Source organism: Myodes glareolus, chromosome 1 (genome assembly GCF_982192425.1).
Source record: "Myodes glareolus chromosome 1, mMyoGla1.1, whole genome shotgun sequence".
Classification (NCBI taxonomy): Eukaryota; Metazoa; Chordata; class Mammalia; order Rodentia; family Cricetidae; genus Myodes; species Myodes glareolus.
Genome location: NC_142026.1, coordinates 124,416,187 through 124,440,809, shown reverse-complemented (window position 1 = coordinate 124,440,809; position 24,623 = coordinate 124,416,187). Strand labels below are relative to the sequence as shown.

The 24,623-nt window shown below is 42.6% G+C and overlaps 1 protein-coding gene across 1 annotated transcript in view; it reads right to left on the bottom strand.

Annotated features, from left to right (window-relative positions):
* The window catches only part of Samd5 (sterile alpha motif domain containing 5), a 55,835-nt gene extending 41,690 nt beyond the window's left edge, over positions 1-14,145 (bottom strand). Inside the window, exon 1 of the mRNA XM_048425371.3 lies at positions 13,426-14,145. Coding sequence (XP_048281328.1) covers positions 13,426-13,884 — 459 coding nt within the window. The 5' untranslated portion in view covers positions 13,885-14,145. The remainder of the gene's footprint in view (positions 1-13,425) is intronic.
* Positions 14,146-24,623: the final 10,478 nt, after the last annotated feature.

Sequence of the window (24,623 nt, the reverse complement as noted above, 5' to 3'; positions counted from 1 at the left end):
CATTGATCCCAGGAGCTTAAGAAATGGGTGCGATTATAACCATTCTATGAATGAGGTTCAGTGAGATGAAACCACTTCTCCAAATAAACAATAAATAAAATCCCAACTCTGTTCTCCTTGAATACCTGTCACCTGTATCCCTCCAGCTTAGAATAGTTTAAAGATTACTGATAAAACATAACACATAAGAATCTTAAGTCAAAGGACATACACAAATCCATAAAATTTTAAACTAAACACATTCTTACATTTGGAAAGATCTTTGCAACTTCTATTAAAACATGATTAACGTCCTTAATATGTTGAAAGCACTGGCAAAACAAACAGAAGAGGCCACAGGACAGGAGGAAAAAGTGCCAAAAATAGGAAAAACACAGCTGTAATTTTAAGAAAACCACAAGCATAGAGGGGCATTGTCTGTAACTGAAGAAATGCAGCTTAGAGCGTGAGAAAATGCCATTTCTTAAAGTGACTTTTCAAACAACAGAGATTATAAAAATCAATAACAGTACGTGTAGGTGTCAGCCCAATGAGGGAATGCCGAAGCCAAGTAAGACTGATGAGACATAGCGTGACTCAGTATTAAAATCACTCTTGAAGTGGGGTGTAATTGGGAACATATTGGTTACAACGTATGAAGTTTCAATTAGGATAAATTGTGGAGATCCATTATGCGGTACAGTGATTAGAGTTAATATTGATGTTTTGTACATGTAATAATTGCTAAGAGATTAGACCTTCAATGTTTTTATCACAAAGACAACATGATAAATATGTGAGGTGGTGAGTAAACTAATGGCTGATTGAATCATTTCAAAATGAACTCATATATAAAATATCACACTGTACACTATAAATGTGTTTGGTTCTGTCAACTGTACCTTCACAATGCTGAGAGAAACCCATTTGCAGATGGTACTTGCTGACACAGGCCCAGCTTTGTGTATCTATCTAGACCAGGTATTTTTACACATATATGACTTTAAGCATGGAATCTAAAAATTTTCAAGCAGTGTCATGCTAGAAATTTCAATATAGGCTATTTACAATTTCTCTTGATCCACCCTCATTGTTTTCCAAACTTCTTCAGGACAGTGGTCCAACTCGTCAACATTTAAAAACAAATTCATATCAGCAGAATATGATTTACATTGCCAACAAGAACACCTTAAATCTGAAAAGTTCATTAATATTTACAAAGTAGCTTCACATGCATTATATCATCAAGTTCATATTGCTTGTCGTTGAGATAGATTTAGGCATGGTTTCATATGGAGATTATACTTCTAAAACCATCAGGATTTTATATTTTGTTCTAACAGGAAAGTTGTTGCCTGTAGGAGTCATTAAGAACAAAATGACTTCTTTTTTAAATTAAAATTTTTAATTTATTTTACAAACCAACCACAGTTTTCCCTCCCTCCTCTCCCCCACCTCCCTTCCATGCCCCCCACCTCCCATCCACTCCTTCTCTATCTCCATTCAGAAAGGGTAAGGACTCCCATGGGAGTCAACGAATCATGGTATATCAATTTGAGATAGGACTAAGCTCCATCCCAATTAAGGCTGGGTGAGACATCCCACCATAAGGAATAGTTTCAAAAAGCTAGCTCATCCTCCAGGGACAGGTTCCTGTCCCACTGCAAGGGGCCCCACAAATATACCAAGCTACCTAACTGTCATTCACATGTAGAGGGCCTAGGTTGATGCCATGAAGGCTCCCTAGCTGTCAGTCTAGAGTTCAGGAGCTCCCTCCCGTGAGCCAAGTCAGTTGTCTCTGTGGATTTCAGCATTATGATCATGACCTGCCCCTTATGCCTCTCTTCCCTTCTCTCATATAATCCCTCCTCCCTCTCTTCCATTGGACTCCTGGAGCTTGGTCAGGAAACAGATCTTCTGGGTAAACTAGGGATGGAGAGGGCAGGGGGATGGGATGGAGGGATGGGAACATAAGGGATCATGAGGGACCAAATGTTGGGAGCAGGACGGAGTGGGAGAGTAATGAAATAGCTGCCTTGATAGAAGGGGCCATTGTAAGGTTAGGGAGAAACCGAGTGTCAGGAAAACTTCCAGGAATCCACAAGGATGACGCCAGCTAAGATCCCAGCAATAGTGGGGAGAGTGCCTGAACTGGCCTTACTCTGTAATCAGATTGGTGACTACCCTAATTGTCGTTATATAATCTTCATTCAGTAACTGATGGAAGCAGGCACAGAGATCCACAAAATGACTTCTTATCAAGAATACGCCCTCTAGGAACTGAGAGGTGGTTTAGTGGGTAATAGCACTTGATGCACAAGAATGAGTCTAGATTTCTAGCACTCATGGAAAAATGCCAAGCATGGCCTGTCATGCCTGTAACCCCCAGCAACTGAGGAGGACAGAGGCAGGAGGATCACTGGAAAGTGTTTGCCACAAGATGAGCTCTGGGTTCAGTAAGAGATGCTATCTCAAAGGAGTAAAATAGAGAGAGGGATAGATTAGCACATCCATGTCCTTCTCTGGCTTTCATAGGCATACATATATATTTATATCATACACTCATACAAGTATTCACCTATACAGAAAAGCATCAACCATATCAATCACTTTCAACAATATCAGTGATGAGATAGTTCTTCTGGGCAGGGCTGGGGGAATGTATGCTGAACTTGTGAGGTCTATATAAACTTCAAACTTACATCTCTTACCCACTGTCATTGATAAGTGTTGTGGACTACATGGATGGTAAGGTAGACACTCCCAGTTACACAACTGACCCCATACCTGCAGATGTGGCTCCAAGAATGCTTTCAAGAGAGTAAACTTAGCATGTCACACCTGCATCAGAGTACCATATAGTCCCAAGAGAAGTAATCGATCGGAAGCAAATAACACTAGTATCATGATTTATAAAATCAAAACAATAACATGTGGGTTACTTCAATCCTCTTATTCTTCTGTGACCACTTAGAGTTTATATATTAAGATTTTTAAAGAGTAAAATGAAACACAAAGTGCAGGGTGAAATATCTAAGCAAAATTCTATTCAATAAATGACACATTTTCATTAAATTTGAACACTTTAAAATTATCTCATTTTAATTATTCATTGCTTTAAAGTAAGGAACGAATAAAATAATAAGTGAATTATTGTATGACTCTTACTTAAAATAATTTGTCAAATCAAGATGAGATATTGAATGATGATGTGCTTGATGCCAAGCATGGTAGGTTTATCTTTAGCCTACTGTGTTCATAGAGAAAAAAAATCTTAGAATTTCTCACATCTGTTCATTTTGAGTTTGCTTAGTAGAGAATACATAATAATTATTTTTCTTATCTTTCTAACCTGCTCCATATGAAGTAAATCTTATTTTGTTTATATTTGTAACATTATGGAAACTTAACAGCAAGCTTTTTGGAGATTCTTGGACCATTTATTTCAATTAGAAGTGGTAATGAGATCTCTTTAAACTATTAGATGTCACTTAGTCTTTATGGAAGACAAATTGTATGCTTAATGCCTCTTGGCATGATCCACAGTCATTGGTCTTTAATAGTTTTTATATTGACTGAAAACAAATATCGTCTTTTTCCCTCTTCTAGTTCTCCCCAATCCAAATCAGAAATCAATTCCAATAGCATTATTTCATAAATCTTAGGGAAGGCCTGATAAAATCATTTCACTCCAGGCCTAGAAGTGGTCTGCGTCAGACAAGGAATACACATTGCTTCGAACTTTATCCAGGCTCTGAGCTCTGGAAGCGTTGAGCCTCACAGTTTCTAGTGAATTTTTCTCCACCTCAGAAAATTTTCTTCCAAGTACCCTGGGATAGTACTCAGCAATCTTGAGATTCAGTCCTAGCCTTCAGCATGGGATGGACCTTCAGAAAAATTCACTTCACACCCTACCACACAAGAACAGACACAAGTCTCACTGTGTCACAGGGCACCCCAGATTATGCTCCTGCTTTAGTATCATTTTTTTCCCACTCAAGTGAAGGAACATGTTGAAGATTGTGAAGACTTGACTTGGCAGTATCAGGAAGGGATTTGCAAGAACAGAAGGAGAAGCAAAAGCCAAGCCCTAAGGATACCTTGGAACCATCTGAATGCTGAGTAAAGTATTGGGTAAAATACAGTTAGTAGCTGTCCCTGTAGTCTATCTAAGTACCCCCTCTCCAGTGCACCACAGACACCTTTACTATAATTACATATTGGCAGAGATTGGTACTGGTGCTTTGTTACTTGAAAATATTGCAGACCTAATTTTGTAGGTTATGAATCCTTTGGGGAAATTTCCATGTTGGCAAACATGAATCCACACTAAGGGTGTGTTCCTTATTGTAAAAATACAAGAAGGATATAAATGCCATACATCATAAAACCCACTCTATACATAACAATAAAATTACATTATTTGTTGACAGATTCTGTTCCAATCTCACAGTTTATTAAACAACATTAATTGCATGATTTGGTTTCAGTTATATGGATGTTTACCCGAAATCATATCTACCAGAAAAGAATCAGAGCTTTCCACCATGAAAGACTACCATCCAAAACCATCTTGGTATGCAAGGAGTTCAAGAAATGCTTCAAATATCAGCAAAACTAAAATTGACTAAGTGAATATTTTAAAGATCACAACCCAATTTTGAAAGAGCTTTATTTTTAAGAAATAATTTTCATTATCATAATCTTAATCACATAGAATTGATTCGACATCATTTGTATGGAAAGTCTACCATGGGTTTATTATTATGAAATGGGTATTACCAAAGTATTACCAAACTTCTCCTACCATTGGTGTCAGGAGGCCATTGTACATACAGAGTGTCTGCATTCAGTTTCATATAGCTCTGTGTGTATTATATAACATATGGATTTGGGGTATCAATGAAACTGGGGATAACCTAGTCAAGCACTACCATAGCCAGACTCTCCATCTGCCAAATGCTCTTTCAGAATGCCTGTTAATACAACTCACCAGAAGCTCTTTGCTTTTAGCTAGCAACACTAGCGGGGCGCCTTTTCTGCCTGACGTTACATGCATATCCTCTCTAGTCAGATTTAATAGTTCATGTCTGTAATCCCAGCACTGAAGATATAGAAGCAGGCAGGTTTTCTCTGAATTCTAAGCTGACTTGAGCTACAGAACATTCTTTCTAAAAATTAAGAATAAATTAAATCTTATGATTTAATCTCCCTGTTTCCACAATTCTAAAGTATACATGTGATATGTTCCTTTAACAAATATCACTAAACTTAACCATTTTTCAAAAGCAATAGTGTATCATCTCTCCAAGGCATGAACAGTATTAAGTTCCAGAGGTGAGAAACCTATTAGAGATCTATGAGGGTGATACCTGAAAACTCAGCGTGAGTAAGGGATTGTCCAAGATGGAATAGAAAATTTAACATTGCTTTTACCTGACAGCTCAAACCCCATGATTTCTCAACTAGGTTTCCAAGACTCTGAGTGTGTTCTCTCTGTTTGTTTCTAGGCTTCCTGAAGGTGTGTGTGTGTGTGTGTGTGTGTGTGTGTGTGTGTGTGTACATACACATACATGCACATGCATGCCTGCATACACAAACACATCTCTGTCTATATACCTCACACTGGTCCTGGACATTGATGGTTTGGGCAAGTGAACAAGATGAAACAGTTAATTACTCCAGTCCTCCTTTCAATACATTTGCAGATGAGAAGGTGAGGAACGAATCTGATAAACATGTGGGAGGCTTCTGCCTTTGGGAATTTTCAGATGTCCAGTCATTTAGGGTGGTACACAATGTGATACCTCTTCCAGGATAGAGAATAGGTTGTAAAAGCTTACTTCCTCCCACAACCAAGAAGGAGGTGCAGTGTCCAAAGTGCTTCTCTGCACTTGAGAGGAGACATACCCCTTCTTGTTGTGCTTCTCAGGCCTATTAACCAGTAACCCAAGAAGCTGCTAGTTTGGAGTAAGTCCCCACAATAGAAAGTCTGCGGCAGATTCAGGCTACAGTTAAGTCATTCAGTCTCTTGGGCCATATGATTCTATAGTTCAATGGTGCTTGGAGCATTCAGGAAAGACAAAAGGAGGCTGTTTGGAGCCCTCGGCAAGACCCTGTTAGGTGAATCACACTGAAAGTTATTAGGCTTTTCAAACAAGGTCATGCTAGTTCTTTAATCTTGAACTTGTAGCCTCTGATATAGAGAGAGTAAGTGGGGTCAGGGAGAAGCCATGTAGCCACCACAGGAGACAGACGCCAGACGCTGAATGGAACCTTACTGGTAGGCCACAATCAGGTGTCAAGACACAGATTAATAGAAATGGGTTGATTTAGGTTGTAAGAGCTAGCCAATAAGAAGTGTGAGCTAATAAGCCAAGCAGTAGCGTAATAATAAAGTTTCTGTGTGATTATTTTGAGTCTGGGTGGCCGGGAACAAACAAGAGGCCTCTATCTACACTGTCTGGGGAATAAATCCAGATAAGACCGATAAAAGATTCAGAAAAAAGAGAACTTCCAGACCCACGAAAACAAGAGTCAATTGGAGCTTGTTGGTAAATGCAGAGTTTTAGATAGGCCCTGTTTGACGGCAGTAAGCAGAGGCATGGCTCCTTTAAGAGGTTTCCTAATTCAGCTCTAGCAGCAAAAAAAAAAAAAAAAAAAACAAAACTACATGGTTTCTTTAAGATCCTGCTTCCTGGTTCATGCTGGCAGAATAAACTGGCTCTTTTGGAATGTCTGAGCACTTAAATGGGGTCTGTGAGCAGCATTGCTTAATGGTGACATAGACTTGTTACAACCCTGGAGCTGGGACAGTGTGCATGGCTCTCAGAGACAATGAACATGACTTCAGCACATTGGACTGGGCGGAGCAAAGAGGCAGTGCCAGGGAATTGGCCCTAACCTGCTGTGGGAGTACCTTCCACTGCTTCAGCCAATAGTCGCTGAAGCACTAGCCCACAGTGCTGCGGGAGTGCCTTCCACTCCGTCAGCCAATAGAAACTGAAATACCAGCCCACTGGGGCATGGTATATTTCTCTTTAAAAGAAGAGCAGCAAGCTCCGCTTGGCCTCTTGGTTCCAGAGCTTGGTTCTGGCTCCTGCTCCCGGCTCCTACTCCAGCGACTAGGCTCCCTTCCTGACGGTTTATCCTGTATGTAAGTTTTACCCCCCAAAATAAATAACCCCTTAAAACATAACTGGTGTGGGATTGATTCGTCATTACTAACCATGCCCACTTAGCATTTAAAAGAAAAAAAAAGTGCTCCTGGTCAAAAACTAAAAACATATGCACATGCAATAAAGACAAATTTAGACAGAAAAGACCTCTAACTGGGTCACAGTGTTGGATACCTAGGCTTGGAAGAGAGAAGAAAAAGAGTAAAAAGACAGGAAAAGTAATATAAAAGAGTACAGACAGTCATAGTTTAAAAGAGTAAAGATAATAAAATAAATATTAAACTTGTAGAAAAAGTAATAGAGTAAGAAAAATAAGCCATGTATAGATGGAATGTAGACAGAGAATCTGAATTATCTTTATTATTGTATTTTTTAATTTTTTTAGTATGAACAGAGAGGAATTTCATTGTACAGGCTGCTATACTAAACCAACATACATATATATTTTAAAGGTATCTTGACTTCAAGATTTGGGTTTAAGGATATGTTGTTTTGGAAAAGAGGTTCTGCTTTTGCTTCCACAGAGGATGAGAACCTGTGTATTCTTTGCAGACTAATGTGGTTTGATGGAACAAGACCCCTTGAAAGGTTTTTCTAAACCCTAAAATTAACTTACCCAATAAAAAGCAGGAAGCAGTTTGGAGAGAACTATACCCAAGTTCCCAAATATTGTTTATAAATATTTGTTTACAATTAAAGGGGGATATGCTATAGATATGAATACTTTGCATTGGTATAAATCTTGGTCTATTGATTCAAATTTTAGGTCAATTTTGTTATATGTATATTTCTGCTCTTGATTAAGGTATTGTGTTTGTGCAACTCATTTAAAAATAAAATGTATAATTAAGAAATACAGGTTAATAGATACTCATCTCTGATAGTCAAGTTTGTAGTCATGTTAGTTAGGTTTTCTGGATATAGAGAGATATATTTCAAATGCATAGGTATTCTTCAAACCTTTCAAACACTAACAGAGTATGACATTTAAAATATTTAAAAACTTATGACTTTTCATGACAATGAGACCCATCTGCTCCTGGCAGCACCAATATACTTCAAGAAAATGATGGACATCAAAGAGGCTCCTTATGAAGTTTGTTATCCATTTTGGAAAGAAACTGTTCTTGCCTGGACTGCTTAATGGTATGCTGTATGAACTGGACATGCAGGACCCACAGAAAAATGACTGCTGAACTTGTCTAAAAGTAGGATAGTCTTTTAGGGTTCCTGTTTCAGGAAAGTGTCTGCCAGACATTCTGTAGGACACAAAGAAAGTGACTGGCAAATTGCCTATATAGGGAGAATTGTCTTTGAAATTTCCTGCTTCATGGAAAAGTCTTCTGGATACTATGGGCCTGTAGGCTGAAGATGGATGCCCCAATGTTACAAGGCATTGATGTCTTGGCAGCAAGATGTCTTTGTCAATTCTAGAGTTTTGGAAGTTGCTTACAATGCATTTCCTGTTAACTTAGGTAGTATTGCATCCTTCTAGAGTCTTTGATGGAGTTGAAGAATGGATAGTAATAGTTATAGTTTTCTTTAACTATGATAAAAATAAATTAGATATAAAACTTAAGACTCACAAAGAAAGGATAGATGATAGAGTATTTTCCTTAATTGTGAAATTTAAATGGACTAAATAATGTAACTAAAATTGTTGCTTGATAACTGCTGTTTTGTTATATGTAATTTTCCTGTTATAGTTAAAACCTTCCTTTTTATCTAGACAGAAAAGGGGAGGTGATATGGGATGTCGTTCTTTCTGTATGCTGTATGTAAATTTCTGAGAGCATAAAAAATGCATCAGCTCTTGTTTCCTTTCCTTTCTTTTTTCCAGTGTTCCAATTGTAACAAAACCAGAAAAGCCTAGAAGGATCTAGACTTGAAGATATTGGTTGAACTGGAAAGACTGAAATTCATCAGCTTCCAGTCTGTCCTGGCAATGTCACACAGGCAGAAAGAATTCTTGGGAGGAACAATATTTATTGTCATGCTGTCTTCTGCCAAGACCCCAGGCAAAATTCCAAAGGACACAGCATGTCTTTGCCAGGATCTCTTCCTTGCTAATGCTCTGTGCCCTCCATGCAGAGAAGCTTTCGTAGAAACATCCTTTCTCCAAATTTCTTCATCTTGGGCTACCTCCTCTGAGTATCCCTCACAACATTATTACTGTGGAGTTAATTTAATTTATACTAATGTGTGAATGACTGCTAACATTCCTATAACATTACTAATTAAAACTATTCCATTTTAAATAGCTTCCACTGGTAGAGAAACAAGGAAACATTTTCCAGGGAAGAACTCCGGAAGCCTGTCCAGAAGATGGCTAAGCAGAATAAGAGCTCACTGAGCCAACCTGACCTAAACTCAAACCCAAAGAAAGACTGAAAAGGAGAATCAACTCCACAAAGATGTCTTTTGATCTGCACGTGGGTGCCATAGTTCATACAACACCACAACACCCCCTCGTACACACACATCATACACAGAGTGATCATAATGAAAAATAAATTAAATTTTAAAGGACTCTATAAATTCACTCCATTAATGTCCTACCTGGCCACGGTATGATTTCTTGGACAGTTTCTCTACCTTGAAATATCATGGCTTCTAGTGAGTTCTAGTAGTTTCTAGAATTCTGCTTCCTCCAACTTCTCTGCTAATGTGTCCCCATGCTCCCAGTTCTTTGTAAAAGAGTTGGATGCACCTGTTCATGGTATCCTTTGCTTCCCACCAAGGCATTGCCACACATAGAATCACCATTGTGGATTCTATCTATTTATTGCCTGCTAGGCTTCACAATATCTGAGGGCAGGATGCTTGCCTGCGTCCTGCCAACCACAATAAGCTATAGCCTAAAGAAGGTATGCGTTGGGGAAACTCAGTCACAATAAAAGTTATACACAAAAAAGTATATGAAAATTATATGCAGTTGTGTTTGTATATATGTGCATATAAGTACATCTCATCACAGAGGTAGAAATAAATCACAGCGATTTCTTTCCAAAAACAAACAAACAAAAACAAAACAAAAGAAGCAGCCATGGGGTCCTCATTGCTCTTGACTTGAAGCTTTGTCTTCCCAAGCTCTTGGCTTTCCAAAAAACCCTAGGGAAGTTTTTTGTTTGTTTGCTTGAGTTTTATTATTTTTTTTTTTAAGTTCACTGATCAGGAAACCCGGGCTGTTTTACTGATGCAAATTCTACAATCCCTTTAGGTCATTCTTGAAAAAAAATTACTCAATTCAGACTTCTTTGCAAGAGGTTTGTCATCCCTACCATGACCATTCTTGGCATGACCACCACCATGCCACACAGGATTCTCATTGCAGTCCAAAGTCCAGAAGATGGACCATGCTAATGGCTACCAGGTAGAGTAAGCCTGTTCTACCAAGTCGAGTTCCGAAACAATATAATGAACAGTGCACATTCTGATCATCACCATGACAAAGCCAAGGAAATCATGAAAATTAGAAGTACAATGTGATCCCATTTTAAAGAAAAGGTCCCAGCACTGTTCGGGGGAGAAAGAACTGCATCAGAAAACAAATTCCCACACAACTGAAAATGTAGGACTTAAGACACCATCATATAGAAACAGCAAAGTCCAAACGTGCAATATGATTTGCTACTTCATATTCGTATGTTGAGCTTAATATGTATCAATATGCTTTAATTCCCATGTCTATATGTGTTTTTCTTTCTCACAAAAAAGTTTTCCAGCTCCATTCTTTTGATCCCCAGAAGGAGCTTTTTGAGGGAGGTAATGAGAACATTTCTGCCCTCATTTGATTTCTCTCATCAGTTAAAGAAGGAAAACTAAGTACATATAGAAAGCAAAAGTGGCCAGGTGGTGGTGGTGCAAGCCTCTAATCCCAGCACTCAAGCAGAGCCAGGTTGATCTCTGTAAATTGGAGGCCAGGCTGGTCTATAGAGCTAGTTCCAGGATAGTCAGGGCTACACAGAGAAAGCTTGTCTTGAAAAACAAAACAAAAACAAAAACTAGAAAGTGAGAGTGGACAAGTTTTATCATTAAGCATTACTGTTGTGAGAGATAAAGGTAGAAGTAAACTTGGAAGGGATGCACCATGGTGATGGTACACGTGTAAAATCCCAGCACTTTGGGAGGCTGGGAAGTGATGTGCAAAGGTGCACGCCTAAAATCCTAGACAGGGTTTCTCTATTTAGTCATGGTTGTCCTGAAACTCACTCTGTAGACCAGACTGGTCTCAAACTCAGAACTCAGAGATCCATCTGCCTCTGCCTTCCAACTGTTAGGATTAAAGGCATGTGCCACCACTGCCCGGCCAGCAAGCTGAATTCTTTTTCTACAAATCTGACTCACAACAAAATGTACTGTCATTAGGTGTGATGGTCACTCCTGTGATCCCAGCACTCAAGAGACAGAGGCAGGAGGGGGATGGAGTTCAAGACCAACCTCAGTTATACAATGAGTTCCTAAGCTACAAGAGTTCCTGCCAAAAGGAAGGGAAACACATTGCATGTTACTTAATGCTATAAGCAGGACTCATAGCTCCAAGAGTTTGCTGAAACATTGCATCTGTCCTTTAAATGCTTTCCAGCTTGTAAATACGATGTTTAGGCTTGTTATGCTATGCTTTATGATAGTGGAACCGAAAAGCAGTACTTTATGCCATCCACTCCTCTCGGCCACATCTCGCTGTCCTGAAGACCAAACCAGCCCTATTTTGCCTCTTGTGCAACCTCACTTTACCTCCTGGGATATTAGGAACAATCGTCGAGCTGGGCTCCTGCTCCTTTAATCCTGGAGTAAGAGTGTGTTCCTTCTCTTACTCTTAGTGTGTTCCGTGATCCTTCTCGCCACACTTGGCATCCCATAAGGCTAGCCACCAATGCAGCACGTGCTTGTTCCTCTCCATTTCTGATCCCCATCTATGGGACTGGCAGAGCCGGCGGCTGAGCCACGTGTTTGAGACAAGCCTTCCTTGCCTATTCTTACAAAAGCAATGTATGCTATCGGGCAGGTGAACTCAGCTGCCCCCCCCCCACCTGCAAGATAACAGGTGGATGATAATAAACCTTCATTTCCTTTTACTGTATCTACTTTCGCAAGCACTGACCCTTGAACTTGCTTCCTTCAGGCATTATCACCTTCCCTTGAGGCTACAGAGCACCTCTGGGGCTGGGGCCACCCACAGGTATTTTCCCTTGTGGTGCTGCGGTAGCAATCCTGGCCAGCTGCCTGTTCTTGCCAGGGCTCTTTAACGGGGCTTCTCCAGGCCCTTGCTTCCAGACTGAGATGTTCATTTTCCTATGAGTAACCCAACATCTCTGCCACCAAACAGACATACTTAACTAAGCCAAAGCACTTGGAATCAGACAGCATTCTGCTGTGAAAATGCACTTTCTGGTACTTGTTCAAACCCACTCCTTCCTGTTATTGGGTCTCACAGGGCACCTGTGAGAACTTGTAGGCTGGTCTCACGTGTGAGAATTTCTTTCCGGGCGCTGAAATACAGCTTTCTTCTGTCCTTTCCCAAACAGGTCCATTCGGACTTTCTAGAAGGATCTACCTTTCTTTCTTTTGGATCAATAACTCAAACTAGTCATACCTCAGATCCCAAAAGCATACTCTGAGGTCCAATGACCCGATTTGTTCAGCACCCCATTGTCCCGGAATTCTTAAGCTTAAGAAACCTGTCTCATGTGAATAGGCTCCTGTTTTGTGTTTGCCACCCATCCCCTCTCTCCTCCTGCCCAGGTTCATTGTTAAAGGCACACTTCTCAGTAGCAGGGAACCAACAGAGATGAACAGGACCTGAATTTCCCTCCTCCCTTGGGAATAGTCACTTGCTCCTCTTGAAGTTCCTCAAAACTCAGAAAAAGTAAAGAAAAAGAAAACAGAAGGTTGAAAAGAAGGCAGATGTAGCCCAACCTTTTGGTATTCTTCAAATCCAAACACTACTAGAGGCGTTCAGATTTTCCTGGGGTCCCCAAAAGCAAGTACCCCCATTGCCCCGAACCTGACCATCAAGCCCATATACCATAGGGTGCCATATGTCAAGTTCAGAATTGTCTAGTTACAGACACTCACTGAGTGGCTATTAGTGACGCCAGGACAGAAAGAATACACAGATAAGGTAGAAAACAGAAGAGAGTCCCAGACACCCCAAATACCCTGGCTTCTCAACTGTCACCAAGACAACTGCCTTGTTGCTGCAGAAGCGCCAGGCCTGATCCCCACTTGCCGCGTCCCCAAGGCCGCCCAGTGGGCGCCTCCTTACCTTGCGCGAGTATGGGGGCTTGCTCAGGTGGATACCATCGCGGACCAGTTTATCCCGGATCATGATCTTCAGCTTCAGCTTGGGGTAACTCACCAGCTCCCTGCTGCGGGGAGCGCTCGTCTGGCCACGGGGGTCCCCGCGAGTGCCCTGGGCTAAGCCTCCACATGACTCCCCCCGGCGGCCTGGTGGCACCGCGTCCACCTGCGTTGCTGGCGGCACCGGCTGAGGTTCGAGCGTGAAGTAGAGGCCGGCGGCGGCCGCGTCCTGCTCCCGTAGCCTGCGCACAGCCTCCAGGATGCGCCGGCGGTGCGCTGGAGCCAGTACCCCGATGGCGTCCAGGTCCGGGTCTCCGATCTGCTTGCACACTTCCAGGTCATCGTAGCCATTATCCACGAAGGACTCCGCGTACTGTGGGAGCTGTAACGCTTTCAGCCACTCGTAAACTATGTTGGTGCACATGGCTGAGACTGGGAACTCACCGGCGAGTACCCAAGTGACACTGGTGGTACCAGTTCTTGGAACTTCTCCTGGAAGTTCCTCTCCTGGAAGGGGGTGGGGAGAAGAAACGGCTGGAAAAGTTTCTCGGTTAGTGGATAGGCTCCGGACGCAGAGCAAATGCCATGGGAAGCAGCCTGGGAGAGGGCGAGCGTGAGCGAGGAGAGTCTAGCAGCGAAGTGGATTCCCCGAGCAGGCGCGGCGCTCGCGGGCACAGGCGGCTGGGCGAGCCGCTCGGTTCCGCGCCGCCCCTGGATGCGCGGCCTCCGCGGGGAGGGGCGCGCGGGCGGGGCCGGGCACACCCCTCGCACCCGCGCGGGTCACCGTCGCGCCGCGCCGGCCAGGAGTTTACCCAGCCGGGACAGTCCGGGGGCTGCGCGGTGAATGTCGTTTTCTGGCCGCCGCCGCGGGCGTCAGCACCCGCGTTCCAAGCGAGGGAGGCGGCTCGGACTGGCAGACCCGAGGATGCGGGCGAGCGCCTGGTCTGCGCGCGTGTCAGTCACTGTCGTTCCTGGGGTCACAGTGACCCGGCGGCTATTAAGCTTCCGGACTCTGGTGGCTACCCTTGATATCTTTCGACATTTCTGTTGAATCCGACTTCTCTGAACCCTTGGATTTCTCTTCGCTCAGTTCCCAAGCCTATAGTGACTCTCGCTGGCGCGTCCAAGGGCAAGTCCCCACCACCCCACTGGGCTAAGCGAAGCTGTGAAGTCCGGGTCCCTTCTCCTTTCTCGATGCACGCAGAATGTCCCTTCTAAAGAGCAGCTGCCAGGCTCGAGTCGCAGCACGGTGTGTCTACCTCTGTGATCCTGCGCTCTGTGCCCAGAGCAGCAGCGTTTTGGCAGCAGGGTGGGCGCAACGTGGGGACCGTCCAGCCTGATGGGCGTGCGGCCCCTCCTCGCTACAGCTAGTCACGGCGGGTGGGCCTCGGGAGGGGCACTCCTGCTCCTGATTGCCTTGCCCTTTCAGAACCATCAGATCTGAGAAAGTTTGGGATGGGTTTTTACTTTCTCCTTGACCACCATGGCCCTACCTGGTTGGTATACGCCCCCCTCCCCGCTCCACCCCCACCCCCACCCCCATCCTGCCACACACACACACCGTGTTGTGTCAGGCCCCCTCAATCTTGCCTGCTTTTTGCCTTTTCTCCACCTCTCGTCGCAATCATTCTGCCCCGGGTGGGAGGCTGCGTGCCCAGGGACACGTGAGGTTTACAGTCTCGGAGGCAGGGATCACAGCAGACTGTCCCTTCCCTGTCCCAGTATTGCCTGTTAATCGATACACCACCATGCGCTTGCTTCAAAAAGAACGCTAGGGCATCTAGCACTTTGTGTCTAGATGAGAGTAACAAAATCAACAGAGATCCCCCCACGCACCCCTGGTGCCAATGTCCCAACTTTGAAGGTGTGGGACGGGTGGCCCCAGCTCCTGGACAGCCTTTCCCTGGGTCTGATCTTTTGGGGAGAAGATAAAACCTTAAGAAACCATGCAGGAGGCAACAATTTCATCCCTTTTCACAGAAGTGAAGACTCAGCTCACTCGACTCCTATCTTCTTCCTGAAGAAGTCTTCATGAGGCCATGTTTGTCACTTGCCATGACATAGATGGGTGGACACTACTGGTTTTAGGGTCATTTCCCTATCTCCAGGACTTCCGGTTGTGGAGAAGGGACTGTCTCTCTTCCTCTAAACTGGCGGAGCCTAAACCCACTTGGAATAGGGACCCTGAGAATCCGATGATGTCTTTATGGCCTGGAAAACACCTGATAGACCTGGACCCGAAATGCTCCTGTATTTCTACAGTTATAGGGTGTGGGGGAGTGGGTGTCTGTGTTTCCAAGCTCCTGGACCAAGAACCTTGAAAAAATAGCTGCGGGTAAGAACCTTTTATTTGGGAAAAGAAGAAAGACAACGCGGGTAGTTGTGGAGCTGCATCTGTCCCCAGTCCTAGATCTCCCGAGTGGCTCTTTCCAGAGTCTGGTTTAAGGTCCTGGTCCTGTGCAAGGCTGTGGGAAGCACAGACCCTCCCTGTCTAACACAGATCGCAGCAAGCCCTCTATCCCTTGCCAAAGCAGGCTCACAGTGCCCCCTTGTGTACAAGTGCTGGAATTTTAAGGCGTTGCCCAAGTCCCAAACCTGTTTTGTTCACCAGAAGGAAGAGTGCTTTGTGGTTCCTAGTCTCCTTAAAGTACAAATAATGACCTCACAAACATTATATAACCACAATGCTTTGTCATGAAAACCTTTGAATTTTGGAGGAGGGAATATTTCAATAGGTTCAAAAATAATTCTGCCACAAGGAAACAGAAGTTATTAGCAGATACTTATTTGGAAGTTGTTATATGCCAGCATCTCCATGTATGGCTAAACATATGCGGTAAATAATAGCATTACCCGCTATCTTACAGAAAAAGACAATACATCTCTGAAACGTTCACTCCCTGTTTGTTCACTCCAGAATCAAGGGGTAGAAAACTATGAAGAGAGAAACCCAGGGCCAGGCTTCCTGCTACTGGACTTTTAGAACCCCAGCAGCTGCTAGAGAAACACGCAGGAAATGTTGGGCTAGTTGTAACAGCTGCATGCGTTATTTATTTTTGATGCTTGCTTTTTAAAAGAGGAAGCCCAAAGCTCCTGAGTTTATTGCCGTGGTTTTTCTTTTCCAAGTTGCCTGAAAAGTCCAATAACATTACTTAATAGTCCTTTGCCTTCTCAAGCACAGACTCTTCCCCTCAGGGAGCCTAGGGGCATTCATTTTGTCTCATTAATCTTCAGCAAGCCAGTGAGTATTTTTATTTCCATTTTACAATTAGGGAAACTGTATTGGAGGAAGATGAATGGCTTGCCCAAGGTCATATGGTAAATCAGGATAGAGACAAGAACAAGCCGGTCTTGTTGAAGCCTCTCCTCCTCCATAGGCAGCAGGGATTGTCCCTTATTTATGTTCAGGGCACTGTCCAATTGGGAAATAAAGCATCCCTCTCGGGAGGGGACTGCTTTTATGAATTAATCATTTGTTAATCAGTCATAAATAAAAGCTCCTGGCTTTTGACATCTCGTTTTCCTCTTTTGCACACTTTTCCCGTTCTTGCTCAAGTCTCTGTGTGAAGCTGAAGGACTTTTGTGCCTCTGCTGCTGGCATAGCACGGCTCTTAAGAGACTTCCCTCATTTCTGAAGTCACAAATGCATAACGACGACAGTATGCACTTGCCCTCTACCTCCTACGGAGATACCTGGCTATAGTCCAGAATGAAAAGGCAAAACAAGAATGGGGTGGGGGTGAGGGTGAGTCGATGGTTCAGTGGGCAAAGTAACTTGCTGCATGAAGTTCTGATCCTGAGTCCAGATCCTTCTGCATCTAACTAAGAAGAGTTAGGCTGGGTGCAGGGGCACGGGTCTGTGGTGCCAGTGCTGGGAGAGAGGGGGGAGTCAGAGACAGGTAGAACCCAGGGTTCAGGAGGTCCAGGTTCAGGTTCACTGAGATACTGAGACCATTTCTCATAAAATAAGGTTGATAGTGATCTGGGAAGTTTTCAGAGGCCTTAGACATACACACAGGCAATCACCTCATGTACACACACACACACACACACACACACACACACACACACGCAGTGACTAATTGTAAGATTTAGTCAGGAGCTAAAAGCTCATTCCATAGCAATTGCAGCATCCATATTTACATAGAGGAAGTAGAGTTCCAGAAAACTCAGGTTTCCTACATACGTGATGGATCCCATTTCTCTTCCCCCTGCCCATGACTTCATGCTGTATGAAGTTTTACAGCCGGTGGTTACCCGCCCACTGGGGCGTGGCCTCTTATACTATATAAGCTGATGTAGACCATGCGTCCGGCCTCTTTTCCGGCCTCTCTGTTCCGGTTGCGGATTTCGGTTTCTGATCTCCATTCAAGCAGAGGGTTCTGATTTGTGAATCTACCCATAAAAAATAACCATCTGTTTCTCAATTTTGAGCTGGTGTGGGATTTCTCTTAAGCGTCCTTCTTCAACTTTGTACAACATTATCTCCTTTTACTTGGTTATTGTCAAATTCATATTTATTCAGTGTTTATTGAGTAGTCAGTACCAGACACCAAAGCAAAAACCAATTTTTTTCTTCGATAATGGGAACTGGAGAGGTTTAACTGGCAGGTTTTTCTGTTGTTGCTGTTGTTGTTTTTCTAATATGCTCTCCCATCCAATTACTGACCATATCTAACTCGTCTTAGCTTCCAAGATCAGGAGCACCCAGGGGCGTGTGGTTGGAGACCTGCGCTCTGTGAATTTTTGAAATCATACTCTCCTGGCTGGTTATGTGTATCAACTTGACACAAGCTACAGTCGTTAGCGAGGAAGGAACCTCAGTTGAGGGCATGCCTCCATGAGATTCAGCTGTAAGGGTTTTTCTCAATTAGTGATCAGTGGGGAAGGGTCCAGCTCATTGTGAGTGGTTCCATCCCTGGGCTGTTGGTCCTGGGTTCTGTAAGAAAGCAGACTGACGAACCCATGTGAAACAAGTCAGTAAGCAGCACTCTTCCATGGTCTCTGCATCAGCTCCTGCCTCCGGGTTCTAACCCTGCTTGGATTCCTGCCCTGACTTCCTCCAATGATGGACAGGAAGTATAGGGCAAATAAACCCTTTCCTCCCCAACTTATTTTTGGGTCATGGTGTTTTGCCACAGCAATGGAAACTGTAACTAACCCACATACTATTAACTAGATTTTGAAATTGGACCTTGAAGTTCAGAGTCCCTCACACTGCTCTTAAGTGGCTATCATGATCCTGGGCACAGCCTTGACACACCAAGATAATTTACCACACACACCTTTTCAAGTACTTTTAGTTTTTACAAGGTCTTTTTGAGGGATACTACTTTCTAGAGTTTTTTTTTTTCATTAATGAAAATTAAAGAAAAAACCCAATACTGATCATTATTTAATATATTGAGGTTTGGGTTCTTTCCGTTTGGTTGCTTCATTGATTTAACTAGGTTTTGTTTTATTTGCAGCAGTGACTCCTCTTTAAATGAAAATCACTGGGAAAGGGGATTGTGGAGAAAGTTTCTATTTAAATACCATTTCAGAACTATTTTGCAATGATAATAACTATGGAACATGCAAAGTTAACACTGACATTCTCAGTGTAATTAATGATAATTAGATTCAGGTTTTAAAGTCTAAATATCAAAAAAAAAGCAGCTTTTTTGCTCAGTACTCGATTCTGGGTTGCCAGATGAAAAAAAAAATAATTTGTTTTGAAATTTTCCTGGTGTTACATAAAGTTCCGTACTATTTTATTTAGAAGATAAATGTTCATACCTAGTGAGTATAAAAATTAAATTCCATTAACATCTATTAAACGTCAGTCCCCTGGGTATCTAGCCTTGTGAAAGTCCAGAATATATAATATTAATCTTAAAATGCTAAATATGCCTTGCCTCTGCTTAAACCACAAGCAGAAAGCATCTAAAAGGGCCGTATGCCAGAGGGAGAAAGGAGAACAACTGACCTGAGTGATTTAACAGGTAATCTGTTCCTCAGTGGCTGGGAGTGAGGTGTGGGGTTGGCACCTTAATTGGGGGCAGGCTGGGTGGGGGTTTCTGTTAATGGGTTTGGGCTCTAGATGTTATATTTATGTGTGACAACATATTTGTAAAAGGGAGAGACAAGGAGCAGCGGGGAGTACCAGCAGGGTGCCATTAGATTATGGCTTGCTATTATAACAGGCCTTTCTCTTTTAAAGAAAGGCACACAGGGTGGAAAGAATGCTCTAGAAGTCTTTGGCTTAGAGGTCACCAAGAGGAGAACAAGAAACTATATTTGTTTCTTGTGTTGTATATTGTAGAAAATAAAATGAAACACATGAAAGAACACTCTTGTCCTATTATCTCTGCTCATCTCCAGATTGTCTATGTTTGAAATGCACTCCTAAGATGAACCCAGCATTTCCCACGGTGAAAATAGTGGGTACAGGGCTCTGCTAGGCAACATAAGCGACACTTGGGAATACCACCCCCCGTTTCTTTTCATTTTCAGTCTAAGAAAAACTAACTTAGCACTTAAAAGTTAGGTTACATAACTTTTAACAAGTGATGTGATACTGATAAAAGCTCTTTTAGACAAGTGAAAAATTAGTTAAATATGTAATCAATCACAACAATTAAATCCTTCCACTTAAGCAGAGAACTGTTGCTTCCAGGTGAGGGTTTATTTCTAGTCAGGAGACAGGACAAATGACTCCTGGTTCCAGGGCATCTGGCTCCTGAAATGGACTCGGTTCCTGAAGACTGGGCAGCTATTGATCTCTTTTTGTAGGTAAAGGAAACTTTTTGCTGGAACATTCTGTTCCTTCTTATATGGAACAAAGGACTTAGACAGGAGTCTCACTAACACCATGTTTTTCTCCTCTGGTTTTGCATTTGACTCCTTAATCACTTTGGATTTTAAGAATAGGGTCGAGGAATAAACATCTTTATGACAAAAATTAGAAACTGCTTCCATGCTTCCAAGCACGGGGCCAGTAACCTGCAGGACAGACTACTCCTGAGGGCTATTATCCATGATAGCAGGTCACACGCTGGAACAAGAATGATCAGATCCTGAATGATCAGATCTCCTCAAGCAAAAACCATGATAACAATTTCTGCAGAACCAGAAGTGAGGCAGTAATCACCAGACTGCTTGGACCAGAACTACTTAATCATGCCAACCTCTTATGCTGCTGGCCCCATCTCTTCCTCTCCATAAACCTAAAGCTCCTGTCAATCAAATGATGACCCTTTCTTTATCTGTTCTGCCCACAATTTCACCACATTGGTGAAATCACTTCTCTGTGCTTTTCACTATTGCTTTTCTCTTTAACTAATGTGTTAGGAATGAGTGGCTGACCTACCCTGTTGCTATTACCAGAACTGTTAGGGTCAAACAGTCTGCCCTGACAGCCCTAACGAGCTCGCCCCAGCCACTTGACCCTCATAGATCAATTTAACTGATGAGAGAGCGACAGAAAGACAGGCGGAGAGAAAAGAGAAAAGACAAAAAGGCACACACACAGATAAGTTGTCCTCTGACCTCCACACACAAGTCAAGATAATATGTGCATAAGCAACCTCACAAATAAATTTAAAAAAAAACTCTCAAAATCCAATGAAATAGAGCAGCATGGGTTCCAACTATTCAAACAAACCTATTGTTATTTATCAAGTTCTCAAAAATTCAGAAGTTTAGCAGCAAACTCTTTGGCAAGGTGAGATGATGTAGAGGTATTTTCACAAACTAAGGGTTAGAAAAAGAGAATGAGTGTGGCCTGCTGGCACAAGACTATAATCCCAGCTACTTAGGATGCCAAAGCAGGCTGGATCAAAAGTCCAAGGTCTGCCTGAGCTACAGAGAGAGTCAAGACCAGCTTGGACCGTTGTGAGGCACTGTCTAACTATAAAGGGTGAAAAGAGAGCCTCAATTCTAGTCACTAACCTGAATGAGTCCCCACCCAGCAAAGTACAATCATTTGAAGATTACCAACATGGATGATAAGTAAGATGGATCAACGTTCATCAACTTGGGACCCTGTATTTAATACAACTTCAGTTAACTAAGTAAAAGTTGCCGATATTAGTACAAAAATCTTCATGCCAGACACAGACAATTCAATTGTTAGGAAACAACTAAGGAAAAGACTCGTGCCTGTCTGTCTGAGATAATCCCTCTTTCAAGTGAAACAGACAAGCATAGGGAATACTTTAATAATTGTAGACTCCTCTTGGCATGGGCTATGCATAAAACCCTCTTTTAATAATGCATTTCATAGCTTAGATTCTTTACTAACATGCACTGTGTACACACACTCTTCCCTGAACAATGTTCCTAGCAACCTGTTAGCAACCTAGGATCCCTGCCTGGATGCCCACCCCATTCTGAACAGTGGAATAGGTTTTCTCCTGTCAACAATAAAACCTAGATTCTATCCAATTGTTCTCTCCTTTGGTATGGATATGAGACCAGAAGGTAACATTTGCAGCATTCATTCCAAGTGATGTTTTAAAAACTATGAAGTGAACAAAGTGGAGAAAGGAATAAAATAATACTTACAACAGCTGGAGAAAATGCAGAGTAACCAGCTCCAGGTCTGGTGTATTTGGAAAGCCAACAGCTGGAACAGGGTGAGGCTGGAGAGGGGGCAATGACTGGAATAGGAAGGGAGGCAGGGCCAAGTCGCTGAAGACACTAGAGCTCCTTGCGTATGTGTTGTTGAGCTTCTGGAAGTCTGGTCGCAGGTGCAGTATGACCTGCTCCAACGTTTAACAGGACCTCTCTGGATGCTTCACGGAGTAGAAGCCCCAGTGGTCCAGAGTTGAAGTAGTAAGTAGTAGGAGCCAAGTTCATAGGCCCAGAAAGAAAAGACGACTGGGACCTGGGCATAGCAGTAGGAGAGATGCCAAGAAGCCTGTGGAATGTGCACTGTGTTTTCAGTATTTGCTGGAAGCAGACAGAGAGAAAAAAAATGACTCCAGCGTGACTCTTGAGCATGCGCACTTCCCTGAGCGGGTTGTTGCGGTCTGTCACGTTAACCTTAGTTTTCAGTTTCTTTGCACCTGGACCCAACTAAGAGGAAAATTGCTGGGCACACACGGAAGGGACGGTTTTGATCCGCTTACATGACAAGGAGAGGGTCACCCTAAATACAGGTGGGACCTTCAGGTGGCAGCCAGATAAAAGGAATTCTGATTATAATTCTAATATGTGGACCTAGATGAGAAATTTAATGAACAGTGAGACATTCATGCTTATTTGTCCCTTGGGAAACCCAGAACTTTGGGTTCAAAACAAAAGAGATGTTTTGTGTACTTGTCTTTCTCTTTGGGGCCAGCAACCAGCTCCCAAACCATGACACGGAGACTTAGTATTAGTTATGAATGCTGGTCTTAGCTTATGCTTGTTTCTGGCAAATTTTTTTACTTTAACTTAAGATGATTTTAGTTGGCTCTTCATCTACAATTTGCCTCAGGGCTTTTAAACTTCCTTTCTGTATGTCCTACTTTGTGTTTGCTACCTGGTGACTGCCTGACTGGCTGCAGGCATCTCCTTCTCTTTCTCCCTCACTCTCTTCTTCTTCTCCTCTCTCATTCCTAGATTTCTCCTCCTATTTATTCTCTCTGTCTAGCAGCCCGACCTATCTCTCATCTACCTAGCTACTGGTCATTCAGCTTTTCATTAGACCAGTGTAGTCCTTGGGCAGGCAAGGCGAAACAGCATCACTCTTTTCATCATTAAACAAATGCAGCAGGAACAAATGTAACACATTTTTAAGTGGTTAAAATAATAAGCCACAACAGTTTGGGGGACAGAATAACTTTTGAGTCATTCCCAGAGAGTCTGTGAGTTGCATGGAGAAGAAGCATACTGAGAGAACTATGGAAATTGAGACGGTTTTCTACCACATAGGGTCAAAGGAAGGAGCTCAGAAAATAAAAGCTGGGGGAGAGCAGTAAGTGGCTTGTTATCTCAACCAGGGAGGTACATAGAGGGAGAAAACAGTGTCCAGTAGTGTAGTGAGGGGCTGCGGGCAGGCCTGCTTTTCGCCTCACCCGGCTCCCGCACGGCTAGCTTAGTCCCAGAAATAACAACACACAAATTGTATTCATTTAAGCACTGCCTGACCCATTATCTCTAGAGAGTTAGTTACTGACTAACTCTCATATCTTGATATTAACCCATTTCTAATAATCTATGTAGCACCACGAGGTGGTACACACCTTTAATTCCAATGCCTGGGAGGCAGAGGCATATTGACCTCTGTGACTTCAAGGGGCAGAGGTAGATTGACCTCTATGACCTCAAGGTGTGGTAGTACACGCCTTTAATCCCAATGCCTGGGAGGCAGAGACAGATCTCTATGAGTTCAAAGTGTGGTAGCACACACCTTTAATCCCAGTGCTGGGGAGGCTGAGACAGTGGGATCTCTGAGTTCAAGGACAGCCTGGTCTACAGAGTTATTCCAGGACAAAGATATACAGAAAACCAGTCTCAAAAAGTGAAAATAAAAATAAAAGAAATAGAGGTTAAAATAAAGATAAAAATATACAGAGAATCTTGATACTGTATGCTATTATGCTCACTTTAAATTGTTTGAATGCTGAGGAAGGAGCAACAGCTGCTAAAAGATATTTATGTATAAATACTGCTGAACTAATCCAAGATAGATATGTTGAAAATACCTTGACTTCTGAATTTGGATCTAAGGATATGATACTTTGGAAAGGAGGTTCTTTTGTTTTCACAGAGGATGAGACCCTGTGGATTGCTCCTATCCCAATATGGTATGATAGACCACGCCCTCCTGAAAGGTTTCTGTGAACACCCTCAAATAATTACTTCACTCAACTGATGACTGAGATGAACCTGGCAGACAGGTTATACCATGAAAGACCTGATTAACTGCGCCCCTATACAGCAGAAAAAAGTTTGGAGAGAAATAACTACATCCATATTCCCAAATATTGTTTATAAATGTTCTTTTACATTTAAAGGGGGATATGATATAGATATGAATAATTTCATTGGTATGGATTTTAAGGTCAATTTTGTTATATGTGTATATATTTCTGATTTTGATTGTGTAGTTCATTTTAAAATGCAATGTATAATTAAAAATATAGGTTGTTAATGGATAATCATCGATAATAGTCAAGCTTGTAGCAATGTTAG